Raw genomic sequence first — 26,990 nt, 5'->3', positions numbered from 1 at the left:
AAGCCTCATTTTACTATTTTTACCTAATACTTTTGATGTCATTAGTCTCTTATTTATATAGTATGCTCTGTTCCCACTCATTATACGTTTCTGAATTTCATCTGTCATATTGTTTCCAGCATTGAGGATAGTGCCAAGGTACTTAAACTCATTCACCCCTTCAAATACTCTCTCTCCCACCTCCAAGTCAATTGTTCTTCTTCTAGCGTTCACTGCGGACATTCTCATATATTTTGTTTTTCCATCATTGACCTGCAACCCCATTTTTTTGTGCTTCACTTTCTAAGCTGAAAAAGCATTCCCTTATGCAGTTAGCATTTCGCGCCATTAAAACCACGTCATCTGCATATGCTCCTACCTGGCTCATTCCAAAATATATATTTCCACCCAGGTTCAGGTTCTGTATAGCATGATGCAAGGCAAGGTTGAATAATAGCGCCGCTAGCGCATCGCCTTGCTTTACTCCATCTGTGATGCGTATCTCTCTGCTCTTCCTTCCTCCAATTGCTATCCTTGTCGTAGACCCTTCCAGACTCATCTTCACCAGTCGCACAAGCTTTTTAGGAATGCCAAATGATTCAAGCGCATTGACAAGCTGTCCTCTATTTATTGAATCAAATGCCTGTTTGAAGTCCACAAACAGCAGATGTACATCCCTGTTATACTCTATACATCGTTCTAACGCTTGTCGCATGGTAAATATTTGATCAGAGGTTCCCCTCCCTCTTCTGAATCCGCACTGATATTCACCTATTATTTCCTCTGCATATATTGAAATTCTGTCCATTAATATGATTGAGAATGTTTTGTAGGCCAGATTAAGTAGGGTTATGGCTCTGTAGTTGCAGCACTCCTTCTTGTTTCCTTTCTTATATATATGGGGACAATGATTCCAACATTCCAATCACCTGGCATCACTTCCTCTTTCCAGACTTGACAAATCAGTTGATGCAGCTCCCTGCTCAGCCCTTCTCCACCATGTTTTATCAGCTCAGCTATTATCTGGCCATTTCCTGGAGCTCTATTGTTATTGAGTCGTCCAATAGCACGCTTTACTTCATCATCATTTACTTCCACATTAATTTCCAGTCCAAGAAAGGTTCTATTTTCTTCATCCTCATTTTTCTGTTGTTTATTCAGTGCAATCTCAAAATATTCCGCCCATCTATCCAACACCTTATCTTCCTCTGTCAAAGCATTTCCATCCCTGTCATTGCAAATATTCAATCTTGGCTGGTAACTTTTGGTCATGCTTCTCACTTCCTTGTAGAAGGCTCTGTCATCTCTCTTCTCTTGCAAGGCTTCTATGTTTCCCAGCTGTCTTTTTAATGATTCTCTTTTCTTTCGTCTACATGTTTTGCTGGCTTCTCGTCGGCTGTCCCTATAATTTTCATAGTTCTGTCTTGTCCTTCTCTGTAGCATTCTTTGTCTGTCTTCATTTCTTCTTTCAATCCTCCTTCGGCACTCCTTATCATACCACTCTCCATTTCTCGTTTTAGGCTCTTCACCAATTGTTTCTTTAGCAGCTTCCACTATCGCCCTTTCCATGCCCCTCCAGTGATCTTCCACAGAATGTCTCCAAGTACCCTGATCAAGCTTTTCCTCCAGCCTCTGTCTGAACCTCTCACTTTCCTGAGTAACCTTCAATTTTTCAGAATTCCATCGGATTCTTCTTTCGTTCTGACATCTTTGTTGGTTAGACAGTCTTTCTCTCACCTTAACTCTAACTAGGAAGTGAGAGAGAGTGAGTTTTGTCTCACAATTTGGTCCTCTTAGTGTTCTAACGTCAATCACCGATGATCCATGTCTTTTATCAATAACTAGTACATGGTCAATCTGATTTACCTGATCACTTCCCGGTACAGACCAAGTTCCAAGGTGGATTATTTTGTGTTTGAAGCAAGTACTTTCAATGATCATATTACAGGAGGCTGCAAACTGTCCCAACATTCTGCCATTATCACTTGTTTCCTCATGCAATAAAAATTTTCCGGCCACATCCGCCATGAAAGTTTCTTGGCCGACCTTAGCATTGAAGTCTCCTAATATCAGTTTCATATCATATTTTGGAGACTCTTCTACAGTTTTCTTCAGGATGTCATAAAACTCTTCCTTATCATCATTACTTTTTTCTTCAGTGGGTGCATGTACAGATATTATAGTTACAGATGGAATTAAATAGAGAATGAATTTATTCAAATGCTAATTTATATATGATTATTATTCAACGAAAATCCTAAATAAATGCTGTATATCACCCCGGAGACTTCTGCTACTGCAGACATTGACAACAGGGTTAACAGCTAGATGGAAATTCGATGAGAACTACTATCCAAAAATTAGTTGCCAGCCCGGGAATCAAACCCGGTACCACCCAATTGCCAGTCAGGAATGCTTACCCTTACACCAAACTGACAATCTCTGGAAAGCAGCGCTCATTTTATACGAAGCCAAAAGCGGCCAACCAGTTTTTTTGGATAGTAGTTCTCATCGAATTTTCATCTAGCTCCGGGGTGAGCAGGGTAGCAGAAGGCTCCGGGGTGATTTACAGCATTTATTTAGGATTTTCGTTAAATAATAATCATATACAAATTAACATTTGAATAAATGCATTCTCTATTTAATTCCATCTGTAACTGGTTGGCCGCTATGGCTTCGTATAAAATGAGCGCTGCTATCCAGAGATTGTCAGTTTGGTGTAAGGGTAAGCATTCCTGACTGGCAATTGGGAGGTACCGGGTTCGATTCCCTGGCTGGCAACTAATTTTGGGATAGTAGTTCTCATCGAATTTCCATCTAGCTGTTAACCCTGTTGTCAATGTCTGCAGTAGCAGAAGTCTCCGGGGTGATATACAGCATTTATTTAGGATTTTCGTTAAATAATAATCATATACAAATTAACATTTGAATAAATGCATTCTCTATTTAATTCCATCTGTAACTGGTTGGCCGCTATGGCTTCATATAAAATGAGCGCTGCTATCCAGAGATTGTCAGTTTGGTGTAAGGGTAAGCATTCCTGACTGGCAATTGGGAGGTACCGGGTTCGATTCCCTGGCTGGCAACTAATTTTTGGATAGTAGTTCTCATCGAATTTTCATCTAGCTGTTAACCCTGTTGTCAATGTCTGCAGTAGCAGAAGTCTTCGTTAAATAATAATTAGATATTATTATATGTTGTGATGTTTCTGAGACGACATTTAATTCTCAATTTACAAATTCTATCAGTTACAGGGTCGAATGCTAAAATGTGCTTTTTTAGTTTTTTGTTTATTAAGAAGCCTGTTCCGAATAGTCCTGTTCTAGTTTCCGGTCCACTATAGTACATTGTAAAGTTCTGTTTGTCAATTCTGCCTTGGCCCTGCCATCTAATCTCTTGCAGAGCCACGATATCCAAGTCAAATTTAGTCATTTCCTCTGCGATTTCCATCATTTCACCTGGTCTAAGCATAGTCTGAACATTCCAGGTTGCCAGCTTCAGATCTTTTTTTGCTGCCTTCTTTGCCCTCCCTGCGCATCTTACAATGCCATCTCCCAATACTGTCCCCTCCTGGAGATCCGAATAGGGGACTGTTTTACCTCCAGGAATATTTGTTGCATCAGGACCTGTCATTCAAAGGATCGCCGTTTGGCTTCTTTAATTTTTTTTTTACAGTGTAGAGTCTTAAGTTCTACGACCAACCCCCAATTTGGAGGACCAGAAAAGGAAAAGGAAAAGAAGAAGAATGTGGCCAAGGGAGGCCGACAGAAAGAATAAAGTAAGAATGGCATAAAGCTAAGTCAATTCTAGCTTTAGTGCCATTCTAGAAATTTGAAAGTTCCAAAGCATATAGAAGAGAAGAAGGGAGAGGGAAGAAGAGCTTTGGAAAAGGGTCCCGTTAGTCGCCTCCTACGACAACCCGGGGATACTGTGGGCCTATTCTGGTGTGACAAATTGCTGAGTCAGGTGGTCAACTCAGGGCTCCCCCAACCCACAGGGGGTAGCTGCTTGAATTACTTTTGCAAATGCTTTTGTATAGTTGCTTGGCTACATGATAGTTCTTGGTTTTCTCTTTCGAGAATCCTGTCCTTCTACAAGCTCTGAAAGACAAACCGAAGTTTTTCTTTGCATCTGCACAGTCTTTATCAAACCAGGGTTTTGAAACTTTCTTCATCCTAGTCACAAATAAAATCTTCATGCCTACTTGCTCTGCTGCTTCGTATACTGTACTACATAGGTTTTAATACTGCTCATCAATAGTAGTCTGTGAAAAGTCTATTGATAATCTGTTACTGAACATAATTTTCTGATTAGAATAATAGGCTGAAGTTGGGTTGTACAATATCTTTGTTATTTTATTGGGTGCAATCCTATTCGCTTTTGTTGAAGCTTCCATCCTATTCAATTTGAGAATCACTGGGAAGTGATCTGATAGAGTCTTACATTCCAATACTTGTAGATCAGAAATGCTTTCCACTGTAGCCATGTTACACCACACTAGATCAATTACACTTTTTCCAACTGAACTAACATAAGTAAATTTTCCTTGCCTATCGCTTGGTGCTCTTCCATTAAATAAAATAAATCCATTATCTTCTATTGCTAAAAGGAGGCGATTGTCATTATCGTTAGAAACTCTGTCTTGCGATTCTCTCTTATATCATACAAATTTGTACATTCAAAAATGTATTTTTGAATAACTGGTTTCTATTGCCTACTCGGCAGTTGAAATCTCCACCAATAATGATCCTACTATCATTGTATTTCATCGTATAATCTAATATGTCCGATGTCAGGAGATCTAGAAATTCGACACAATCAAAAGAAGGTATAGGTCCTTCTTATACCAATTATAGTTGGTGATCCATCCAAACAGAAATATAGGAAAACCACCGTTCACAGGAAATCAGTAGCTTGATATTTTGAAGGCTTCTATTCTTATTTACAAGAGCTAGCAAACCTCCACTAGCTCTTCCCATGCTTTTTCCCTGATCGCTCCAATACAATATGTAATATAATCAGACCACTCAGCCGACATTGGGAAGTATGACAAGCTTGACCAAGTTTCACAAATAAATAAGATATCAATATCGAAACAAAAAAGATTTCTATTCAAATTTTTAGGACGCTAATATTCCAAATATGTAAATTTTCAAATAAATAAATAAATAAAATACAACATTTGATGTTTCTCTATTCAGTCATTGAGTGTTTGACTGTGTTTTCCACATGCTGTCCTCTTCCAATGAATCCTGCTTCAACAATTGTACAGACTCCTCAGAGTTCAATACTTTTTTATGCCCTTTGCATGAAATGAGTTCTGCGGTGAGCTGCTCAGTTCTCTTTTCCCTCGACTCTTCTTCCCCTTCTCCTTCTCCAAAACAATCAACTTGTCATACCTCATTACCGCATACTCATTACTCGGCTATGAAAATGTTGCTTCCTTCTTCAACTGCACGGAAATACTCTCATGGAAATATTAAAACAGCCAAGACCCCCCTCATCTACGGTACTAGTGGGCCTACTCGCAAGTAAATCATTCTTCGTAAGAAGGATTATTAAATAATAATTAATGAAATAATGGAATTCTCATCACTATTAAGATATAGTTATTCTCAATGAAGTAATTTCTGTATTTCTTACTAGGATAAAATAATATAGATTGAAAAAGTTCATTATCTAAGCTAATACAAATACACATTTACAGCTTTTTGAACAATCACCAGCCGGAATTTAGTTTTTACTATAAGCAGAGAAAACCTATACTAAAGGTAGACTAAAGATTGGTATACTGAAAATGGTTTATTCTATGATACAGCTATTTATTTTATTTTATCTAGTATAGTCTAATCTTTTGTCAAGTTTCATCTTGCATTTTTTGGCACATACAACAAACTCATACATTCAATAACACTTGCTTTCCCGTCTTGTTTTGCTGTTTGACTAATCAATTAGAATATACAAGGAAAAAATACAATACCTATTGGATAAGCTGATGTGAGCAATAATGCCTGGCAAGGTGGAATTGAATGTGGTAATAACTAATCGTAATAAGCTTTGATGTGATTTCAAAAAGTGGGTTTTAATAACACTAATATTGTTGATAATACTGTGAATTAATGCTGTTTTATAAATATTTTCTGTTTTGACAAATACCTTAGAATTACCATGAAATTATACAACTTTACTATATCGCACATTCAAGTACTGAAATGATAGTAAAAAAATAATAGGTCTAAAAAATTAAGGGAGTAATTAAAAGTGCGGTACTATTACTTGATAGCCTCCAAATATTTTTCGATCCAATTGTGGATACCAAGTTATCAAATAAAAAGAATGCCAAGTTCATCTCAATACCATACATAATATATCATCAATGTCTAGTGCATCAACTAATTAATAATCAGACAGCTTCATTCACCTTGATTATATTCACTGGATGGACAGTGCCGAAGATTTTGCTACTCAATAATTTGAACACAGCTTTCACAACTTTTCACTTAATTATTTCACAATATATATCATTGACATCGAAAAAGATTCCACCTTATTAGCTATTTTGGTGAGGGCTACTCGTATTCATGATCAAGTACCCTTCTTTAAAACTATATTATATTACTCACAATTACTGTGCAATTACTGTGAGTAATAAAATAAAGTTTTGAAAAATGATACTTTGAATTTTTTCGCATGATTCCACCTTATTTCTCACAATAACATTGAACAAGCTGTATTCTATTTTCTACAGTAGTCTACATACAGTACCCTACGTGTATGTTTCAACTATGTATACATTATATTATATTTAGAATATTACGTATCATCAATCGTATCATCACGTATCGTCTAGTGAATCGAATAATACAATAGGTTCACTCACATTGATCTTATTCACTGATAGACAGAGCAGAGAATTGCACTATTCATCAATAGATTAATAATTGAACATTTCTTTGACAACTTTTCACTAGTTTATTTGAAAATATTACATTTAAATCGAAATGGAAATTCCACCTTATTCCTCACACTGATAAGCTACGAGATAATTTTTACTATATAATTATATGATAATGGAAAGCTATATTTAAACCAGTCGTAACTCCCTTGTTTTTGAATATTTTCAAAAATTGGACTTACGCTTTAACGAATTTGGGGGTGCTGAATCCAAATCCGAAATCAGAATCTTTCTATCTTTTTTTTACGAGAGTTGGTAATACTGAAATTGCGATGAGTCATCGGCTGACGCTCGCTACTCAGAAAAAAGATAGCTCCAGAGCTGCAACATAAGCGACATGAGCGACAGACTCGTGGACGAAACTCGTCTCTAGCTTCAACGCGTACCTATCATGGCCAGTCGAGCGCGTTTAGCATGCTAAGTAATGAGGCGCTACTTCAAAGATTTGTTGCCTGCTTGTAATTGGAGATGTAGACAGTTGTAGCGAGTAGCTTCCATGATGGCCGGGGTCTTGAGATTCACTGCTAGATGGAGGCAGATGAACAAACAATATACACTGCCGAAGAATTCATCCCCCGATTCGCATCAGTCTTACACAGGTCAATTTGTAGTTCGATCGTTGGTATCATCTGAGTTCTAAGTTCAATTCTTCTAAAATGCCGTACAACTCAAGGTTCCGAAAAATGGCTGAATACACTGCCTTGAAACTCAGTAGGGTTAGAATGGACAAAATCTATCTGCTACTCACGAAAAACCGTCGCGAAAGAAGTCTGCCTTGGTCCATCCTTAAGTGGAATACTTATAGCTTCCCTCAGTCACAATCACCTCAACTTAGAAAGCAATATCCCGTAAAAATCAACAAATTCATCAAAAGCACTTAAACTTGTTATTTTCCAACTGCAACCAGCGTTGCCAACCAACAATGAATACTATTGTTGCATTATTGCTTTGACCACAGATGATAACGGTATTGTATTCAGTTTCTAAACATTATCATTTATTCCAGACAAAAAGCAGTATTGGCTGTAAATTTTTCGTCATTTGCAGCTTTAATAATAGATTAGTCATTTGCAGCTTTAATAATAGATTAGTAGTTAAGTCAAAATTATGAATCAAAAATAAAAATCGCCTGTGGTTCAAGGCTATGCTAAAATTGTATTGCACATGCATTTATTTCTTCATTATTTTTTATGTACATTTGCTTATTTTTTATTTGCTAAATGAGGTTATAAATGAGTTAACGCTTCAAGTATGATAATACATTGTTTATAACTTATACTTTTCCAATGACAGGTTCTTCATTGGGTTATCATTCCTTTGATGTAATTTTTAATAATGATTAAATTCATCATCATTATCAATTCAAGAATGACTCATTCTTCTCAAACTACAAAACACATATTTTCGTAATAAATAACAGATCTTCTCCACACACACTTGGATCAGATGTATGTTAATTTTTTTCTCTCTTCACATTTTTAGACTTGCATTCAAGATACTTCCAGATGTGAGGCATGAAAAATCATGGAGGTTTCACATGATCAATTGTAAAGTTATGAGAGCTCATATGACGTGATTTACTTGGAGCTTGGTTGGTTAGAGAAATAGTTTTTTTTTCATTTAATTACGAGTAAATCATCGCTGAATGCTTTGCAGTATTACCGCTGTATAATTAAAATAGGAAGATTTTCGAAACCAAAAACTCAAAAGTAACTCCAAAAGAGAATTTCCTTATAAGGTGTTAATTTGTGACTAAATGTAAATTTGAATAGTTAGTGTACCTGGCCAGAAGCGTCACCTACAGAGCTCTCTCGCTTGCGGGTGCGTGGTGGCAGTGGCGGAGCTAGGGGGTAATGCGGCGAGGATGAAGCGGTAGGGAGAATGCAGGAGGCAGTTGAAGCCTGACTCAGTCCACCAGGCGACTGATTGCCTGAGCTACCACTGCTATGACCGGCTGCAAATAACAACAAATTGTTAAATAAAAAACACTGCATACAAATTGTTGATCCAAACAATATTTCATCATACTATTCAATACTATTTAAACGGTTACTGTCTCACTTCTAACAACAAATACATGCAAATGAGCAACTAACAACAATAAGTGAGACACAAACACTACTATAGTTTCAATACTGAGGACAAATTGCATTGTTGATCCAAGCAAAAACGAAATTATGTTAACCAAAGGCATTGCAAGTGTCCGGTAAATCTACAGGACTGTCTTAACTAGACGAAAATCTATCCAGTAATAGATTAGCTGTCCGTTTTTTGAGTATGTGACCAAAACAAATATTTCAACATCGAGTTCAATAATATAATTCAACGCTAATAATTATTACAACTAATGGCAAAGAAATGTTTACCTGATTATCGTTCCCGGTAAAATAACTGATATATAACTATAGTGCATTTCACGGCTAAAGAGCACTGGACAACTTTGAGTGTCATGGCAATTTTTACTCATTCATTTAGTGGATTTACAACACTTCATAAAAATCACAACAGGCTTCCGCCCAAACCTGCTAATTTTCCAATCAAGAATAACGTTCGAAATTAAGTGATGGTACTTCTTATTCCACTTTCACTGATTAAAAATTATTCTTAAACGAAAATGAACTAATTTTGAAGGCTACATACTTGTGAGAAATGTATCAAATGAATAATACCAAAAGCATTGTAAGAAATGTATCAAATGAATAATACGAAAAACATTGTAAGAGATAAATCGAATGAATAATACCAGAAACAAAATGTTCCGAAGTTCCAAAATGTTGAATGAAGTAAAAGTTTTAGGAGAAGAACCCACATTCATTAATCCAATAAGATTGCTCAGCAATACTAGAGAATCGTGCGCTTCTATCATTTATCACGGCTCATTTGTCACTAGAGTCATTTGCAATACAGTTCTTGTATAGAAGATCTCAAGGCATATTATCAAAAGAAATTACACAGAGATTTTGTAATTTGACTAAAATTTGCGCATGCCCAGGGATTACAGCATTATCTACAAACGATATAACGAACACTGTGAATTTTAAGTGAAGAATGGGCCGGATTGCCAATTATGAACAACACATACAATAGTAGGAACATGCCAAGGATTCCGGATTACTGAGTTTTTGAAGATCAAGTTAGCAAGACTCTACTGATTAGTAAAGTGGTTTTCAAATGAATCGATAATTTTTATTGCATACTTGAAGTGTGCTTATAAAGAAACTATTCACTAGTTACTTACATGGACCAATATGGACCGGCGCGAAAACACTAAAATCAGAGGCGATGGGAGTCTTGGGAGTGTCGTCACTATCTTCTGCAGTAGCTGAGGAGGCGACTGCAGCTGCGGCTGTTGAAGAGGAGGCAGCAGCTACCGAAGAGGAGGAGGCGACAGCTAGCCTTGGTGAGGAGGATGAGGAAGAAGAGGAGGGTGCGGGGTGGTGATGTAGGGTAGCCGTGAGTGGCACGGAGGTGAGAGGTTGTGGTGGATGGCTGCGTGACGCCAGGTTGCGTACCTTGATCCCCGGCGATTTTAGATTCAAATCGGGCCATTTGCGAGGCTAAAAAACAGTTCTTATTAATGATTGATATCTAAATTTCCTGTATTTCTCGTAACATTCTACATTCTTCATCTGTTTAACAGTAATCAAACGATTTTCCAATTACCATTAACTATTATAGGTATATAAATTATTGACTTTAGATATTCATCAACAATAATTAATATTTCATCAACATTAACATTAACTTTCTGTATTTCTCGCGACATTCTACATTCTACGTTTTACAGTAATAAGTCGATTTACCAACTTTCATTAACATTTATATCCGAAATGTTTTTCATACGTCATTCCAAATCCAGTTCGACAGTCATCAATAAATTTGCTAATAGGAGTTTGAAAACTTTGTAGGTAGACGTTATTTAGCTACTTGGCTACTGCATTAAATGCAGTATGAATTCTTGAGATAAAGAAAATGAGCTAAACCTACTCATAAGACCCTTTTCTGAAATGGAGAAATCAAGTCGAGATACCGTCAGTCAACACTTTATTATCAACTCCACGAAATGATGAATAATTGACATGCAATATTGGATTGGAGATTTTCCTCTTTGTTTTCTCGGTTTCTATAATTGTTTTTTTGCAACTTTGGCTTGGATTTTTTCAATTTCAGCAATGCTTATGTATAAGTAGCTCTAACTTGATATTATAATCCTGATCCACCTAACTCTGTGGAGCTTGAGCATGTTTTGCCCTTGGTATTGTACAAAAAAATTGTTTTACAAAGTTATAATTGATTTATTTGCAACAAATAATATAGGTGATTATTACAGAAAAACAAGCATTCCGCGTACATGTGGTTCTTTTGTGATTAAATTGTTCTAAATTTAATAATGTTCTTTCTAGAATGCGTACCTACTTATTTCGATGGCATTACTTAACCTTAGCTAATTAACAGTGACTGAAATTCGATTACAGTACGATAAACAGAATTGCTGATTGACTTGCCATTTGCCAAGCTCGTATATAATTTTCATAAGCTGTTTATATAAAAGTCAGGATAAGTTTACATCTTTTACTTCATTTGAACAGTAAATAGTATTACCTACATTATTTGTAACACAGGTTGAAGCTTAACGTAACAGTCTTCAAAATGAAATACAAGATATGACTACAAAAATAAAAACTTACAAATCTAGGAGCTTGACGAGCTGCTCTTGGTTCAACATCCAACGATTTCTGATACAAGTAGTTACTGATTTCCGTGTCTTTTTGGCCTTCGAAGGGAGATAAAGTCTCCAGGAAATGCTACGACGAAAATACAAAAATAAAATTGAAATTATTCGGTAAATTATTCACAATTAATACAAGATTACGTATTTAAACGAAACAACAAAACACAGAATCTAATCAATGTAGCCGCGTTGATTTTATTTCGCTTGCATGCGCATTAGTGGGATGCAATCCCTCTGTGATGTTCCAGCATCAATCCAAGGTTCCAGCATCTTATCTTAATGCTCTGGTCAGCAGTACAAAGGTGTTAAGTCAAAAAATCTGATTTTCCAGTAGAGAGGAAAGAAGATATCAAAAAATTCTAACACAAGACTTGAAACACATTAAATTTCAAAGTTAACACATTATATTCATTTTTATCCACAGTTCTGAATGGTACTGATGCATTTAACCAATATCAGATAGAATTTGATATTTATTCAAATTTTATGACTTAAGCCGTTGAGAGCATCCATATTTAATGAATGATTGTTGACTTATGTCTAAAATACCAGATTCCTTGCATATAGATTAGATCAGGTAAATTGATCCAAATACTCTTTCAGATGAAAAATATATTTATTTGATTTGAAATATTACTTATTTTAATAAAAAATAAATCAATTATTATTTTCTTCATCAATATTTACATCTCGCAGGTCTGGATCTATATCACAAGCCTGTGAAGCATGGGTTGTCAGACTCCTGTAAAATTCGTGGAATAGAGGTGGAATCATTTTTCTTCTCCAAACTAATTGGTAAAATCCCGTTGTAGGATTTTTTACATGTAAATGACATAATGTTTTTCCCCCTTCTCTTGAAATTTATTCTTTTGAATGGTACATTTTCCCCTAAACTCTCTTTGTAACGCACAATACCCACTTCAGACTTCACATACTGGAACCATTGTATGTTGCGCCAGAAAAATTGTTCGTTCTCATCGTTTCTTTTCTTGAGAACTAAACCCTCTTTCAACAACTAGGAAAAGCTGAAAAAATGATCCTGCTTCATTTTGTGTACCACAAATGGATTCTTCTTGCCACATGACCGTACCAACTGGTAACAGTCATGTGGGTGGTAAATTGGTACCTGGGTCTTTTTCTTTCGTTTTTCAATGATTGAAAGATAAACATCACATTCCATGTGAGTACGTCCTGGAACTAGGAATTTATGGTTGATTGTATGGATGTGTGGGAAATCAGAAACAGCCTTCATAAACATGACAGATACGTGTGAGTTTTTATTTGCTGAATACATTAGGGTTTGCTGATGACTATCAAAATTGTCATTTTGTTCCATTCTATGAATACTTAGCCAGAATGCAACTCCTCATGCATGATAATAAAAATTGAATCAAACTCAAATTTTCGATAAATCAAACTGGAAGGATGACAAATAATTGAAAACTTGATGTAATCAAATCTTGAAGAATTTAAAATTGATCTATAACCACCCTCGGTTAAGCAAGAATCTATATGCAAAATTTCAAGTTAATCAGTCCAGTAGTTCTGACGTGATAATGCGTCAAACATAATTTCCCTATACTTTACACATGTATAGGCTACATTTATAATCCAGTTCTTTCCTTTATTATAGTATAGAGGATGATACATGGATGGATGATCATTGTTATTTCACTAAAAGATAGAATAAGTTGAATAGTTTCCCTTTCAGAGGGAGTTTTGAATACACACAAAACTCATTTTTCATTTGAAGATATAACGAAAAGGTGCATATGACCTTATTTTTTTGCTCAGCTTGCCAAAATACCCCTCATTCCAATATTAAAATTTTCGACTGACTGTACAGTGAGTCAGTCGTTCTATCAGGGCACGAATAATTTTGAAATTTTAATTAAATAAAAATGGAAGAATATAATTTCTTTATGTAAATAACAATACCTTCATTCAAAGACATATTAATTGCATGCGTTTTCATATTGCCGATACAGCATTGATGAAACTGTAAACGTTTATTTAGCACTTTGTCTTAAAAATTTCTAGCTGAAAAATTAATAATCCATGCCACGTGTAGGACTAAACAGTGCATCAGGAAAACGAAGTTTCAAAACTATGTTTTTCAGGTAGAAAGCAATATAGAAACAGATGTTCCTTTTTTAATTTCGACCATATGATTTGGTGATTTTTCAATGAAATCGAGTGTACCATTAATGAAATTCAAACATAATTTTGAAAAATCTAGAAGGAAAATTAAAATTTGGGCTTCCAGGTGCTCGAGATTGATATTCTTAGAAAATTTGGAGATCTAAATCATTCCCGTTTTTCCGGTATGCAATCCACAAGTTGACATGTTTTGATGCGAACTAACGAACAAACACAACCCTACTCTCTCTTATTATATAGAAATAATTAATCAAAAACAAATCAATTCTATACAGTCATGTTTTCCAAGTGTCCAATGTTCAATGCTCAATCTGTGTTATGCCATTGCCAGTATGATAATTCTAAAAACGTGTCAGTGGTACCAATGTCACAAGTAAGATTTAAGTACCAAAAGGTGGAACGCGAGTGGTGCAGTATGAATGCCATATGTTGACTTGAGACTTTTGTACCGCAATGGGAAATTCATCACAGATGATACTAATGTTATAAGTCAACTTAAGACGTTTGTACCATCCTGTGAAATTCCTTTATATCATGATGTGAGATGTGACTAAAATACCATCATCAATAACTCAGGTAATATTCATAGAAGACTTATGCCGTTTGTACCATCTGAAAGTACATTTTTTTCTACATTTTTCTATTGACATAACTCATTTTGACCAAAAATTAACTTAACACCTTTGTACTGCCGACCAGAGAATGAACCACCGCAAAAGAATGTGCTTATCAAACAAGTTTATCACTTGATAATGGTGATTGTATAAATATAATATGAATCATAAAACGTGTTTAAACAAGATTAGAAGAATGAATTATTGTGACTCACTCTGATTTTTGGCTGGACGCTGAGACAGTATGGCTGATTCTGGTACTGTTGTATTTCACCTGTTATTTCAGCTACCTTACGACGCTTATTGAAATTGATGAGATCAGGGGCAGACGGAAGGTAGTCAGGATTTCCTTCTTCAATATGCAATATGTTAGTTAGGTACATACCTGAAAAAATCAAGTTGAAATTTTTAAAACCACAGTCACAGATCACAATATTAGCAACAGAGATTTTAAAAGCTCTTGTTAAAGTAAACTAATCAATGATAATCGCGAGATAATAAAATTCAATAATCCAATCAAGCATAATTTCTGTTCTAGTTCAGATTCAGTTAATGCTTTCTTATTGAGAGAGATTAGATTACATACATATTCATGTAATATACTAATTCACATTAGTGTGATTGTTTGATTGGAATTATTCAACGAATTTTAACGGTGTGAATCTCATATTGAACTCTCACAAAGAAATGTGACAAATAAAACTGAGAATGTTAAACTCCTTGGTATAATACCAAGCTAACTTGGACAAGTCACATTGATTGGGTATGTGAAAGGCTCAGCAGGGTGGTGTTTCTGTTAAGATGACTGAAAAATCTTGTTCCTTTTCAGTATTTGAAAATTTCATTATTTAGGGTTTTCCAGAGTGTAATTATGAACAGGCTTATTCTCTGGGGTGGGGTAGCTGATGTGGGAAAAATTCTATTGCTCTAGAAAAAAGTACTGAGAATAATGGCTGGATCATTATGACGATATTCAGTTTGTATATTATAATTCTGATAAAAGTAAAAATGAGCTACATGCTTCAAAGTGTAGATCAGAAATGCATAGGCACTCCACTACACAGGGTTATTATTTGAATGTTCCCTATGTAAGACTGGAAAGGTTACAGTGTCAATCTGAGGTCCTATCAATGAAAGCTTTCAATAAATTACCGTTGTGTTCCAGGAATCTTAGTAATATTCGTCTTCAAAACGAATGTGGGAAGGATGCTTTTAGAAAACACACTGTACAGTGTTGGAGATTTCTTTGATCTCCCTTGCGATATTGTAACTAGTTTCTTTCAAGCTCACTGATAATTTATATAATTGTTAAAATTGTTTTGTTATAATGATTAATGTTTAAATGTTTGTTGTAATTCGTTAAAATTATATTGAAATGTATACTTATGAATGTACCGTATTCAGTATTATGATCCATATATGTAACAAGACCCACTGTACTATTTCAAGTATTTATCGGCTAATAAATATTTCTATTATTTTCTATTCAAAATGAAGTGCTATCTACTCTTTGTATGGGTATGAGGTTATCTAGTAACAACAGCACCTTTTTGAGCTTTCAAGTTTTTCAATGTCAAGCAAATGTCTATTCCAGGTTTTAAAATTAACAATAATTGTCTCATGCAAGAGTAAAAAATCAGCATAAAAAAAACAATGTGCTACATGGATACCATCGTTGGTGAACTCTACTATACTTCTGAGGTTCTTAAATTTTGAATAATTCTGTCAATGATCTTTACTTACCGAAGAATGGAACGCACGGTGGGTTGATAGACCTCAACTTTTCTTGGTACTTGCGGAAGTGGTCAAGATTCAGCTCCCTGGCTTCATCGAGTACCTTTTCAAGGCGGGCAGATATTGCCTGAATCACATAAAAGTCATTGATGTCGATGACATAGATAAAAGTCATTTTTATCGATGAAGTTTACTTAAATTTTAGAAATAAATTATCTCTTGCTCCAATGACAGGCTTCACTAATCTTGAACAGATATATTGTAGCCATGGCTTAAAAAAAACAATGAGCTACTTGGGTACCATCTTTGGTGAACTCTACTATACTTCTGAGGTTTTTAAAATATGAATAATTGTGTCAATGATCTTAAGATTACAAATCAATTACCAGTCAAGTTATTGATGTCAGTAAGATTAAGATACTCTTCAGTTGAGTGAAAAGCACTTTGCTTCAGCCAATAGGATATTGTTGGATTTTTTTTTGTAGACAGGATCCTGATTGTGCGCGCCAATTTGTAAAACAATAGATATTGCTGATACCTATGGGTTTTTAATGGTTTACTTAGTCTAATATATGACGTGACTATGTTATCTCTGTGTCTAGTTAGATGTGCATGCTGATGATAGTGTTGTTCAAAATTATTTATATTTTTTTTAACGTAAATTAGATTGCAATAAATGTACATAGATGGAAGCATCATAATATTCAGTTCAATAAAGCTATTTTTACAAGTTTCATCACTCTTCAGGCCAACTATACAACGAATAGCCTTTTTCTGCCATAAGAATACTTTTTCACCTCACTAGAGTTACCCCACAGTCGAAGTCCATAATTAAGTTGAGAGTGAAAAATACCATAATAGGTAATAAGCAAGAATTCCTTACTAAAGTTATATTTCAATTTCCTTAAAAGGAATATGATTCTGGCCAACTTTTTACATGAATATTCTACATGACTACTCCAGGTCAGCTTGCTGTCCAGCATTATCTATACTTATAAAATTCTTATCTCACTGACTCACTCACTCACTCACTGATCACGATTTCTGGGAAACTACTGGATGGATTGCAACAAAACTTGGAATATAGCTTCCTTATACGTTCTAGGTGCTCACTAAGAAATCTTTTGGCGATATTTCAACTCGAAATGGTTTTTAAGGGTTTAAAGTTCGTTTTTCCGAATGTATATTCTTCTTCTTCCAATCTCTCAATTATAATAGAAATGTCCATATCATATGTTACTATAGAACTGTAATCTAGAGAGAGTACCTCTTCGAAACAGTTGTTAACTGGCAACTAAATTAATAATTTTGTCAGGTTGGCATCAAGTTGAGATGACTTCATTGGGTTGGCACCAAGTTGAAGAACTAATTAAAATGCATTTATCGAGAATAAATTGATTGAACACTGCTGCTTCAATCAGAGCTATTGAAGTATAGGTACCTGGGAGTATAGATAATAATTTTTATTTTTCATAAAACATACATTCATGTCGGGAGCTGCTTCTATCAATTGATCCTATTCTATCAAGACTAATTTTGATAGTATATCCGACAGATCGCGAAAACTGCTTAAACAATTTCGATGAAATTTCAATAATTCAGTATGATATATGGAGGGTATTTTTAAAAATTCAGAAGTGTCCGTTGTGGACTCTGTCTGCAAAGAATGAGGAAATTCGGCCAAAATTTAACTTGGCGAAAGAAAGGGGTTATTTATTAAAACGGCCAAATAGCTGTTGTTGCTTTTCCTAATGTAAAAATATCTTCCTTAGAAGTAAGGCGCTTTTCCCATGAATCAATTATCCTCAAGCATTGATTGTTGAACATTAAGATTCTCAAACATTGAGAAAATAGAAGGTAGCTTTCGAAAAAAATACTGGAGAATATGCATAACAGTTCGTTGACTGTCAGTATTCCTCATTAATAGCACCAATGCTCCCAATTCAATCAATGCTGACACATTGATGTGAATCTTACTATAATTTGGTTAATTTAGATCAGATGAAGATAATAATGTTGATGATCGCTACTGTTTCAATTTCAATCATGTTTGACATTTTTATTTTTGATGCCAGCTGTTATTATTATGTGAAATAACCTCTCATTGAATGAAATCATAATCATTGAAGTTAATTATACTGAGAAAGCAATTTCTGTTTGAATATGTGTGTTTGTGGATATGTATGTATGTCGGACGGATCTAACGATTTTGATTAAATCAGGAATATAGTGGGTTTACGACAAAAAAAAATTATTTTGGCACAGTTCTCAACTCTGGGAAGATTCGCTGAAGTTCCTTGAGAAAGGATTATTGGTCCCTCAAGTAGCAGCTGATCAAAAAAAATGTTTTTCCATAGTCTGTTTAAAACGTGAGAGGGTGTGAGCAAATGATATAGATTATAATAACTGTAGTTGAGTTACAAATTTGGTGACCTTATTTTAAAACATTGCAGTATTCATGGAACATCTGGAAGAATAGGTTCAGAAAGTGATCGGATGATAGCAAAAGAAATTTAAAATCGATCTTTCTAAACATATGGTAGTTGAATGTAATCCTATACTATTGAACGAGCAACTTCTGTTTATATGTTTAGATGTTTGGATGTTTGTATTGCACTGGATCTCGAAAACGGCTCTAACGATTCTCACGAAATTCAGAACATAGTAGATTTATAATATAAAGATTCCATTGCACTTGGTCTCATCCCTGGGAAAAACTCGCTGAAGGACATTAAAAGGATAATTCATCCTTGGAAGAAGAGATTTCGTCGTCTGTCGATAACAAAAGATGCGTGTGCCTTTGTGGGAGATCAGCTGTGTAATCATTCAAACAGCTTACCGTATCTCGCGAGAAATATATTATCTAGAAATTTTAATAGACTCTATCAAAATAATCTGATTTGTTGACATGACATGGTTTATCACTCTAGATTAGAGTATATCATAATATTCAAAGTAAATAATTATTTACAGTTTAAAGTAATTAGTGAGTGTTATTTAGTTATTCAATTTGGTTTGTAAACAATCTAAATTAGAACTTTTCGGTTTTAAAATATTTTGACTGAAAATTGGACGTAAATTCATCAATTGTAAGAAACATAACCCACTTTTTGGACCATTTATAGTGTATTAATCAAAATTCGGGGAAGAAACAGTTTTCGGCTGTGCCTGTTTGTCCTTTCACAATCATTTTAAAGAATTGTGTTCTGTTTATCAATAAATGGATAACGAGCGAAGCTCGGTGCCCCGATATTGTTCATTGTGAGGTGATAGAAGTGCGAATAATTTCTTCAGCTTTTGTTGTATTGGTTCCTCTGTTGATCCATGTTTGTACGCAGCTATGGCCTTGAGAGAGCCAGTTGCACTGTCTGTTAATTCATAAACCGGACTGAATACCACGAGAACCAATCAGAGAAGCCTTTTATTCAAAAAAACCCTGCTCTGATTAATTCTGATCGAAATTGAACAGGCTTTCGTGCTAATGGGCCTGATATTTTCATGTTTCAAAATCAGCTAAAAACTAAATAAAAAAATCTGGTGTGGTACACTCACACAACTTTCCTTGCCCATTGAACTGTAAGCCTCATTCTTAAACGAGAATAATTTAGGGGAATAACATAATGACGATTGGTGGCAACATAATATTTGAAACTACGATCAGACTTCTGTATATGTGTATATATAATTGTTTTCAGAGTACTTTTTCCTTTGTGTAAATTGTGAAATTCGATGATTTTTTCAAAAGTCGTCAAAACAGCTGTTCTACAGATGAAATATCTCGACTATGTGTTATTTTTATAAACTGCTCTACCTACCTACTTCATGCACGAGAAGGAGTTCACAAAGTCCATTTCTCAAGGATGGGGTGGATCTCATTAGTTTCCTAGGGAAAAGACTCATGCCAGTTGATAGAGCTGATAAATAACTATACGGAGTATGAATTTGAAATAAGTCGGTCAAGTAATTCTTGAGAAAATCGTGAAAAACATGGTTTTTAGTCATTATTCGCCATTTTTCTCATGAATATTACGGAGCTCCTGAAATATTCCCAGAAATGAGACTCATGTCAGTTGATAGAACTTATAAATAGTTATCCATGGTATAAATTTGAAGAAAATCGTTAAAGCCGTTTTCGAGAAAACCGTGAAAAACATGGTTTTTTAGTCATTATCCGCCATTTTTCTCAAGAATATTACGGAGCTCCTGAAATTTTTCTAGTAATGAGACTCATGTCAGTTGATAGGGCTTATAAATAGCTATCCATGTTATAAAATTGATGAAAATCGTTAAAGCCGTTTTTGAGAAAATCGTGAAAAACATGGTTTTTTAGTCATTATCAGCCATTTTTCTCAAGTATATTACGGAGCTCCTGAAATTTTTCTATTAATGAGACTCATGTCAGTTGATAGGGCTTATAAATAGCTATCCATGTTATAAAATTGATGAAAATCGTTAAAGCCGTTTTTGAGAAAATCGTGAAAAACATGGTTTTTTAGTCATTATCAGCCATTTTTCTCAAGTATATTACGGAGCTCCTGAAATTTTCCCAGAAATGAGACTCATGTCAGTTGATAGGGCTTATAAATAGCTATCCATCGTATAAATTTGAAGAAAATCGTTAGAGCCGTTTTCGAGAAAAACGTGAAAACATGGTTTTTTAGTAATTATCATTTTTAATAATTTATTCCGCCATCTTGAATTGAATGTTATCGAATTTCTTATTGTCGGATCCTCATGATATAAGGACCTTAAGTTTAAAATTTCAAGTCAATCGGTTAATTTTGAATGGAGTTATCGTGTTCACAGACATACACACACACACATACACACACACAGACCAATACCCAAAAACCACTTTTTTGGACTCAGGGGACCTTGAAACGTATAGAAAACTTGAAATTAGGGTACCTTAATTTTTTTGGAAAGCAATACTTTCCTTACCTATGATAGTAGGGCAAGGAAAGTAAAAAAAACATGATATTCCTTCCATGATGTCATTACATGACACATGACAAATCTATTGATAATAGATCACAAGTAAAAAATAAAGTTGTCAATTTAGATAGAAATTAAATTGAGCTACATGTTAGTTTACATCTAAATTTTCTTCCCTAAGCTTTTGGTTCAAGCTAAGATCAAAGAGAGAAATCATATAATGGTAGTTAATAAGTGATTGAATAAACTCTATTCAGATTTATGAAAATTCACATTAAATTGATCCCACTTTAATATTTATGATAGTAAAGTTTAGGACATGAGAATTAATCAGCCACAATAAATGTTATACTAACTATTATGAATGGACTTCCATGGAAGAAAGAATCAGTGGATTGGCTGCTTTTAAACTTTTGGAAAAGTGAAACGAAAAGTGAGCGACAGGCTATGCCAAAAATTCCGGAATAAGCAAGAGATCCATGGATACCAGTCATCAAATTCCGAATCAACTTAATTTGGAATTTATTCTTCAATTGCATTAAGCAAAATAAAAAATAACATGATCACTGCTAATTTGATAACTGTCAACGGGAAATATTGATTGCCAAAGAATAAAGTCGAGGTTGACTTTTGAGCCCCGCCCAATATTCTAAAAAATTCGCTGCAATCAGACTAATATTCTACAGAACACTTCCAACACATCAATTAATTATTCGAATGATTTGAATTATATAATTTTCATGCCAAGTTGTGGCCTAAACGATTATAAAAACGATTATAACAATTTTGATAGAATTTATATTATAAATGTTTCACAAAAATAATCTTATCTTTTAATTCCCGTAGCGGAGCACGGGTGCCCTGCTAGTTCCTAATAATTTAACTGGCTTTAGGTAAACCTTGTGTTCAATATTTAAATTATTACGAAGAGTGAAAATTATATTCTCTAAACTTGAATTTTAAAAAACTTTTGAAGTGAAAATGCACTTACTTTTTGTATAGTGACGATCGTTTCGTCTCTGTTTTATATTCTCTGTTTTGCCTTCATTAAGTGTCAGACAATTTGCTCCGTACCACTCTTTACTACGGTCCATTGACAAAACAATGCTTTCTAACACACTATCTACATTTACATTAGAATCCAAAATGGTAGTGTCACCAGCGTAAATCACAGAAAAGCTGGGTACATTTACATTAAAATCATTGATAAATACTAAGAATAAAAAGGGCTCAAGGGCCGAACCTTGCGGTACTCCAGCTAATACTTTCTTTGGTTTAGATTTACTATTATTATTGAGCTTAACAATTTGGTATCTATCTCTAAGGTAACTTTCTATTATTCTAGTTCACTGTTTCTGATACCATAGTGTTCAAGCTTCCGGCAAAGAATGTCATGTGAAACAACATCAAACGCCTTACTCAGGTCCAACATTTTTCCTCCTACAACCATTCTCTTCTCAAAACCATCAAGGATGTAATTTACTATTTTTTCAACCGCCATTGTGGTTGAACAGTTAGGCCTGAACCCAAATTGGTTTACATTTGACAGTTTGTTGACTGTGAAATAGTCATACAATTAATGGAAAATACAGGTCTCTATTATCTTACTAATTATTGTATCAATCGCCTTTTTTACTTTTCTTGCCCTATTACCATAGGTAAGGAAAGTATTGCTTTCCGTAAAAAATTAAGGTACCTCAATTTCTAAATTTCTATACGTTTCAAGGTCCCCTGAGTCCAAAAAAGTGGTTTTTAGGTATTGGTCTGTATGTGTGTGTGTGTATGAGTGTATGTGCGTCTGTGTACACGATATCGCATCTCCCAATTAACGGAATGACTTGAAATTTGGAACTTAAGGTCCTTCCACTATAAGGATCCGACACGAACAATTTCGATCAAATGCAATTAAATATGGCGGCTTAAATGGCGAAAATGTTGTCAAAAACAGGGTTTTTCGCGATTTTCTCGAAAATGGCTCCAACGATTTTGATCAAATTCATACCTAGAATAGTCATTGTTAAGCTCTATCAACTGCCACAAGTCCTATATCTGTAAAAATTTCAGGAGCTCCGCCCCATCTATGCAAAGTTTCATTTTAGATTCTCAATTATCAGGCCTCAGATACAATTTAAACAAAAAAAATTGAGTGGGAAAGATTGAGCATGAGAATCTCTACAATTAATGTTCAGTAACATTTTCACCTGAAATTAAAAATAAGCTCGAAATTCGAGAAAATGTGATTATCCAATAGAAACTGTTGGCAACTGTTGATTCTATTAAATGATTCACTATGAAGAGATAGCAGACCTCGAGTGTCTCCAGCGTTATTGTCATGTCACCAGCTGGCTCAAATCTTTGAATAGTAGACTTGAGATGCGCGGGAACACTAACGTCAGATGATCAATTTTTATAACGGCGAGGGATTTTGTGTGAGTGCGCCACACCAGATTTTTGAAAATCGGATTGAGTAATGAGAGCTTTGCTTTAAGCAGTCGGGAAATTTTCCAGTAAGCAAAACTAAATTTACTATCACTGTTAAGGGAGCCAGTATAGAATAAATATAAATAATATAGAATAATATTATTCTATATATAATATAGAATAAAATATCAATAATATTTTTTAGTAAAACATTGGACATACCACAACAATCTTCACTTTTTGATGCACTTAATTTAGCATTATTTAGGACATTAATAAAGTAATCATTCAGTGTTTCTGGTGAATGATTAACCTTTGGATGCGCCATGTTTTGTCCTGTCTCATTTTAAAAATTCTATAGGCTGTTTTGCAGATCTATTACCTGATTTACTGATAATGTTATCATTTGCTGCAATTTTTGCTTGATCTATCGCTGTATTGTACAGCTTCTTATAATTTTTAAAGTCAGCCTTTGCATTTCCAGTATTGCTTATCTCCCTCATTACGATAGAAGTTCCCTCATTAGCTTCAGTTCAGGCGTGAACCAGTTTTTTTGACTAGATTTGGGCCTAAGTTTATAGTCAATTAAAGGACAATGAACATTCAGGCGAAACGTTAAAACATTTATAAACGTAGATATCACAGTATTTGTATCACAGACATATTTGACCAGTCGTAATTGGATAGGCACCTATTATAATTATTTTGGTCTAACAGCCGAGATAAGACGCTTTTTGCGGAATTCTGTTTCCTTGTCATTCTTTGTACATTTATTCGTAACTCCAATTGAAAAAATAACTAAAATATCTGCATGGTCCGATATAAGGTCCTGTTCATACAATTCATATTCAATATACACAGGTTTAATATATGTAAACACATTGTTCAGGCTAGCTCTTCCCCTTGTAGGAAGGGAGTGTACATTATATAAATTGAAGAATCTCATTACATCTATGAATTGGAATACCTCCGGTCTATGCTCATCAAGAATGTTTATATTGAAATCTCCAGTGATTTCATTAGAAGAGTAGGGTCTTTCAGTGATAAAGTTTAAAACTTCTTCCAATCTAGTTAAGAAGTCTTGAAGATCAGAGTCAGGTGTCCTGTATAGACTCATTATAATACAGTTGTTTTGGACAATTTTTATGGCTGACATTTCAAATACCATATCCTTACAAAATTTACTAACATTCAGTGTACTATACTTGATAGAGGTACTGACTAATACTTATGCATATATATATATATATATATCACAGATAGATTTTAAAACACTTAAAAACTTGCATAATACAGAAATTTTCTGTGGTTGAGTCCACCGTTCTCAACTGCCAATACAATCATTCAACCATCTCACGCCTACACCTCTACAAGCTAGGCCATGCTACATTTCAAGATGAGAGTTAGATTTCCAACTTTCTTCCCTGAAACGACAAAAATTGTCCATGTTATGTGGAGTATTGTGTTATGTATTGACCATTTTGTAAATGGCAAAGTGAGGTAGAGGTTGGAACGATAATGATGATGGTCAACATTGATAACGGCATATTAGTTACAGAGGGGTGCAGCAAGTTGGGTGCAGCCAGGCTTGGGTGAAATTCCTACAGACAAGGGGCAGCACCAACTAGGGCAGCGATCCAAGGAAAAACAATAGTACAGGGGTTTGGACCCAAGAACAGGAGGGCAAGATCATCATGTCTTAGGAGTGAGCAGCACACAGCCCGCAGAACTAGGGGCTGAAATGGAGTCCCGCTTCTGGCAACCACTATCACTTCAAGACCATTACCACCACCACTACTACCGAAAAATAATTGAATTTGTGAATCATTTAAATAATAGTTAGAAGTGCGTGATAAGGGCCATGGTCCGCGGGGTATGAAATATAAGGTCAGTGTTATTCTAATTTGTTTTTTGATTGCCAATGGTTTTTTCTTGTTTGCCACTGGTTATTTTTTGTTTTTTATTTTGATAGAGGTCTGATTTTTATTGTTGCTTTCTCAACTATTGGTATTTCAAAGTCATGAACGTTAAGACATACCAATATATTATCGACTTGTGTGTTTCCAATGGACAGTTGTTTTTCTGACAAACAAAGTAATTAATACGTATCTGAAGGACACTTGCATACGTATTCATAATTTGAAATTTTTCTTTATTTGTAAAGTGTCTCTTTTAAATCTTGCTATTTTTTCATTATAATAATCTGATTCTAAATCCCCTCGTGTTTTTATTTACAAATCACATCATTAGATCCCGTCATCCCTTATCTGTTGTTTTAATCGTTTTATTAGAATAATATAGTTGGGAAAGATGTGTAAACTACATTTATTGGTTGCTGGATTGTGTTTTAAATTACATTGTTTTTCATATTAATTGATTTAATGTCTCTACTAAAGAGTCATGCTGTGGATTTTGGTTATTAAAATTTCCCTAAGTTTCAAGTTTTAGGTTATTAGGGGCCATTCTCTAATAATTAACGTGGCGCCTTGGCTATTTTTTAAATCTTATATTACAAATTTTCATTTCTTAATTTCACTATAATATAAGCAATATATTATATTATATTTTATATTGTATCCATGGCAAGAAAGGAATGAAATGTAAGAAGTTTTACTATTCGCTCAAACTTATAACTGTTGCTCGAGCTATCTACAAAAACACCATCACCATGTAGACATGCTTTTTTTACAGGTATACTCATCTGAAGTTAGGCACCATTGGCTACATCCACTCTTGACATATATTTTGAACACACAAAATGATCACATGATTGGATAGAGGAATGGGTTTCTTAACAGAGAAATCATCACCGATCACGATTCGCAAGTTTATAAATCACTCAAATAATAAATTATGGTCAAATCTTCAAACCCCTCTCATAGGAGGTCAATGGATGATAACATTAAATGGAAGAAAATGAAAGGTTAGCTTGTTTAGTAGACAAAATGAAGCAATGCAAGAAACTTGGTAGAATGATGGGATGTAGGTCTGTCTATACGATTGCATTTCATACTGGTACCAATTGAACTAAAACCGGTCGCATCGTGGGCGATTACAAATTTGGTAAAGTTTGGTGCGAATGGTTCAAGTTTTGAAATTTGTCCACCGTGGGAGGACGGCTATAATGAAAATGGTGTAAACAGAATAAGACAGAAATGACATAGCTTATAACAACTTTTTAGTGATTAGAATGAAGATCTATCTTGTAAAAATGTGAAGTTAACTTTCACTGAGGCGTACCTGGAATGTGAATCGAAGCCTATACACAGAAGCAGATCCCATAGCCGAGACCACAGCGAGTACGCCATTGAAGTTGTTCAAATCTTGCAAAACAATCATGATTTCAATCACCCTGGAGACAATAGCAACTCTTTCATCAAAGTTTTCAGCTTCAACAATGTTCTTCTCCAGCCATCTTGTCAACTGAAACAAGTTCATGTTCAAGATCAATATTGTAATA

General features: G+C 34.7%; 1 protein-coding gene across 8 annotated transcripts in view; it reads right to left on the bottom strand.

The window, feature by feature from the left end:
• The window catches only part of LOC111056735 (protein son of sevenless), a 482,488-nt gene that overhangs the window by 8,852 nt on the left and 446,646 nt on the right, over nt 1–26,990 (bottom strand). For all 8 annotated transcript variants that reach the window (XM_039443299.1, XM_039443301.1, XM_039443300.1 and 5 more), the window contains 6 exons: nt 26,771–26,953; nt 16,184–16,301; nt 14,656–14,825; nt 11,623–11,739; nt 10,173–10,491; nt 8,716–8,888 (listed from right to left, as the gene is read on the bottom strand). In XM_039443299.1, coding sequence (XP_039299233.1) covers nt 8,716–8,888; nt 10,173–10,491; nt 11,623–11,739; nt 14,656–14,825; nt 16,184–16,301; nt 26,771–26,953 — 1,080 coding nt within the window. The remainder of the gene's footprint in view (nt 1–8,715; nt 8,889–10,172; nt 10,492–11,622; nt 11,740–14,655; nt 14,826–16,183; nt 16,302–26,770; nt 26,954–26,990) is intronic.

Source organism: Nilaparvata lugens, chromosome X (genome assembly GCF_014356525.2).
Source record: "Nilaparvata lugens isolate BPH chromosome X, ASM1435652v1, whole genome shotgun sequence".
NCBI lineage: Eukaryota > Metazoa > Arthropoda > Insecta > Hemiptera > Delphacidae > Nilaparvata > Nilaparvata lugens.
Note: the sequence above shows the minus strand (reverse complement) of the source record. Positions and strands in the feature narration are given on the sequence as shown.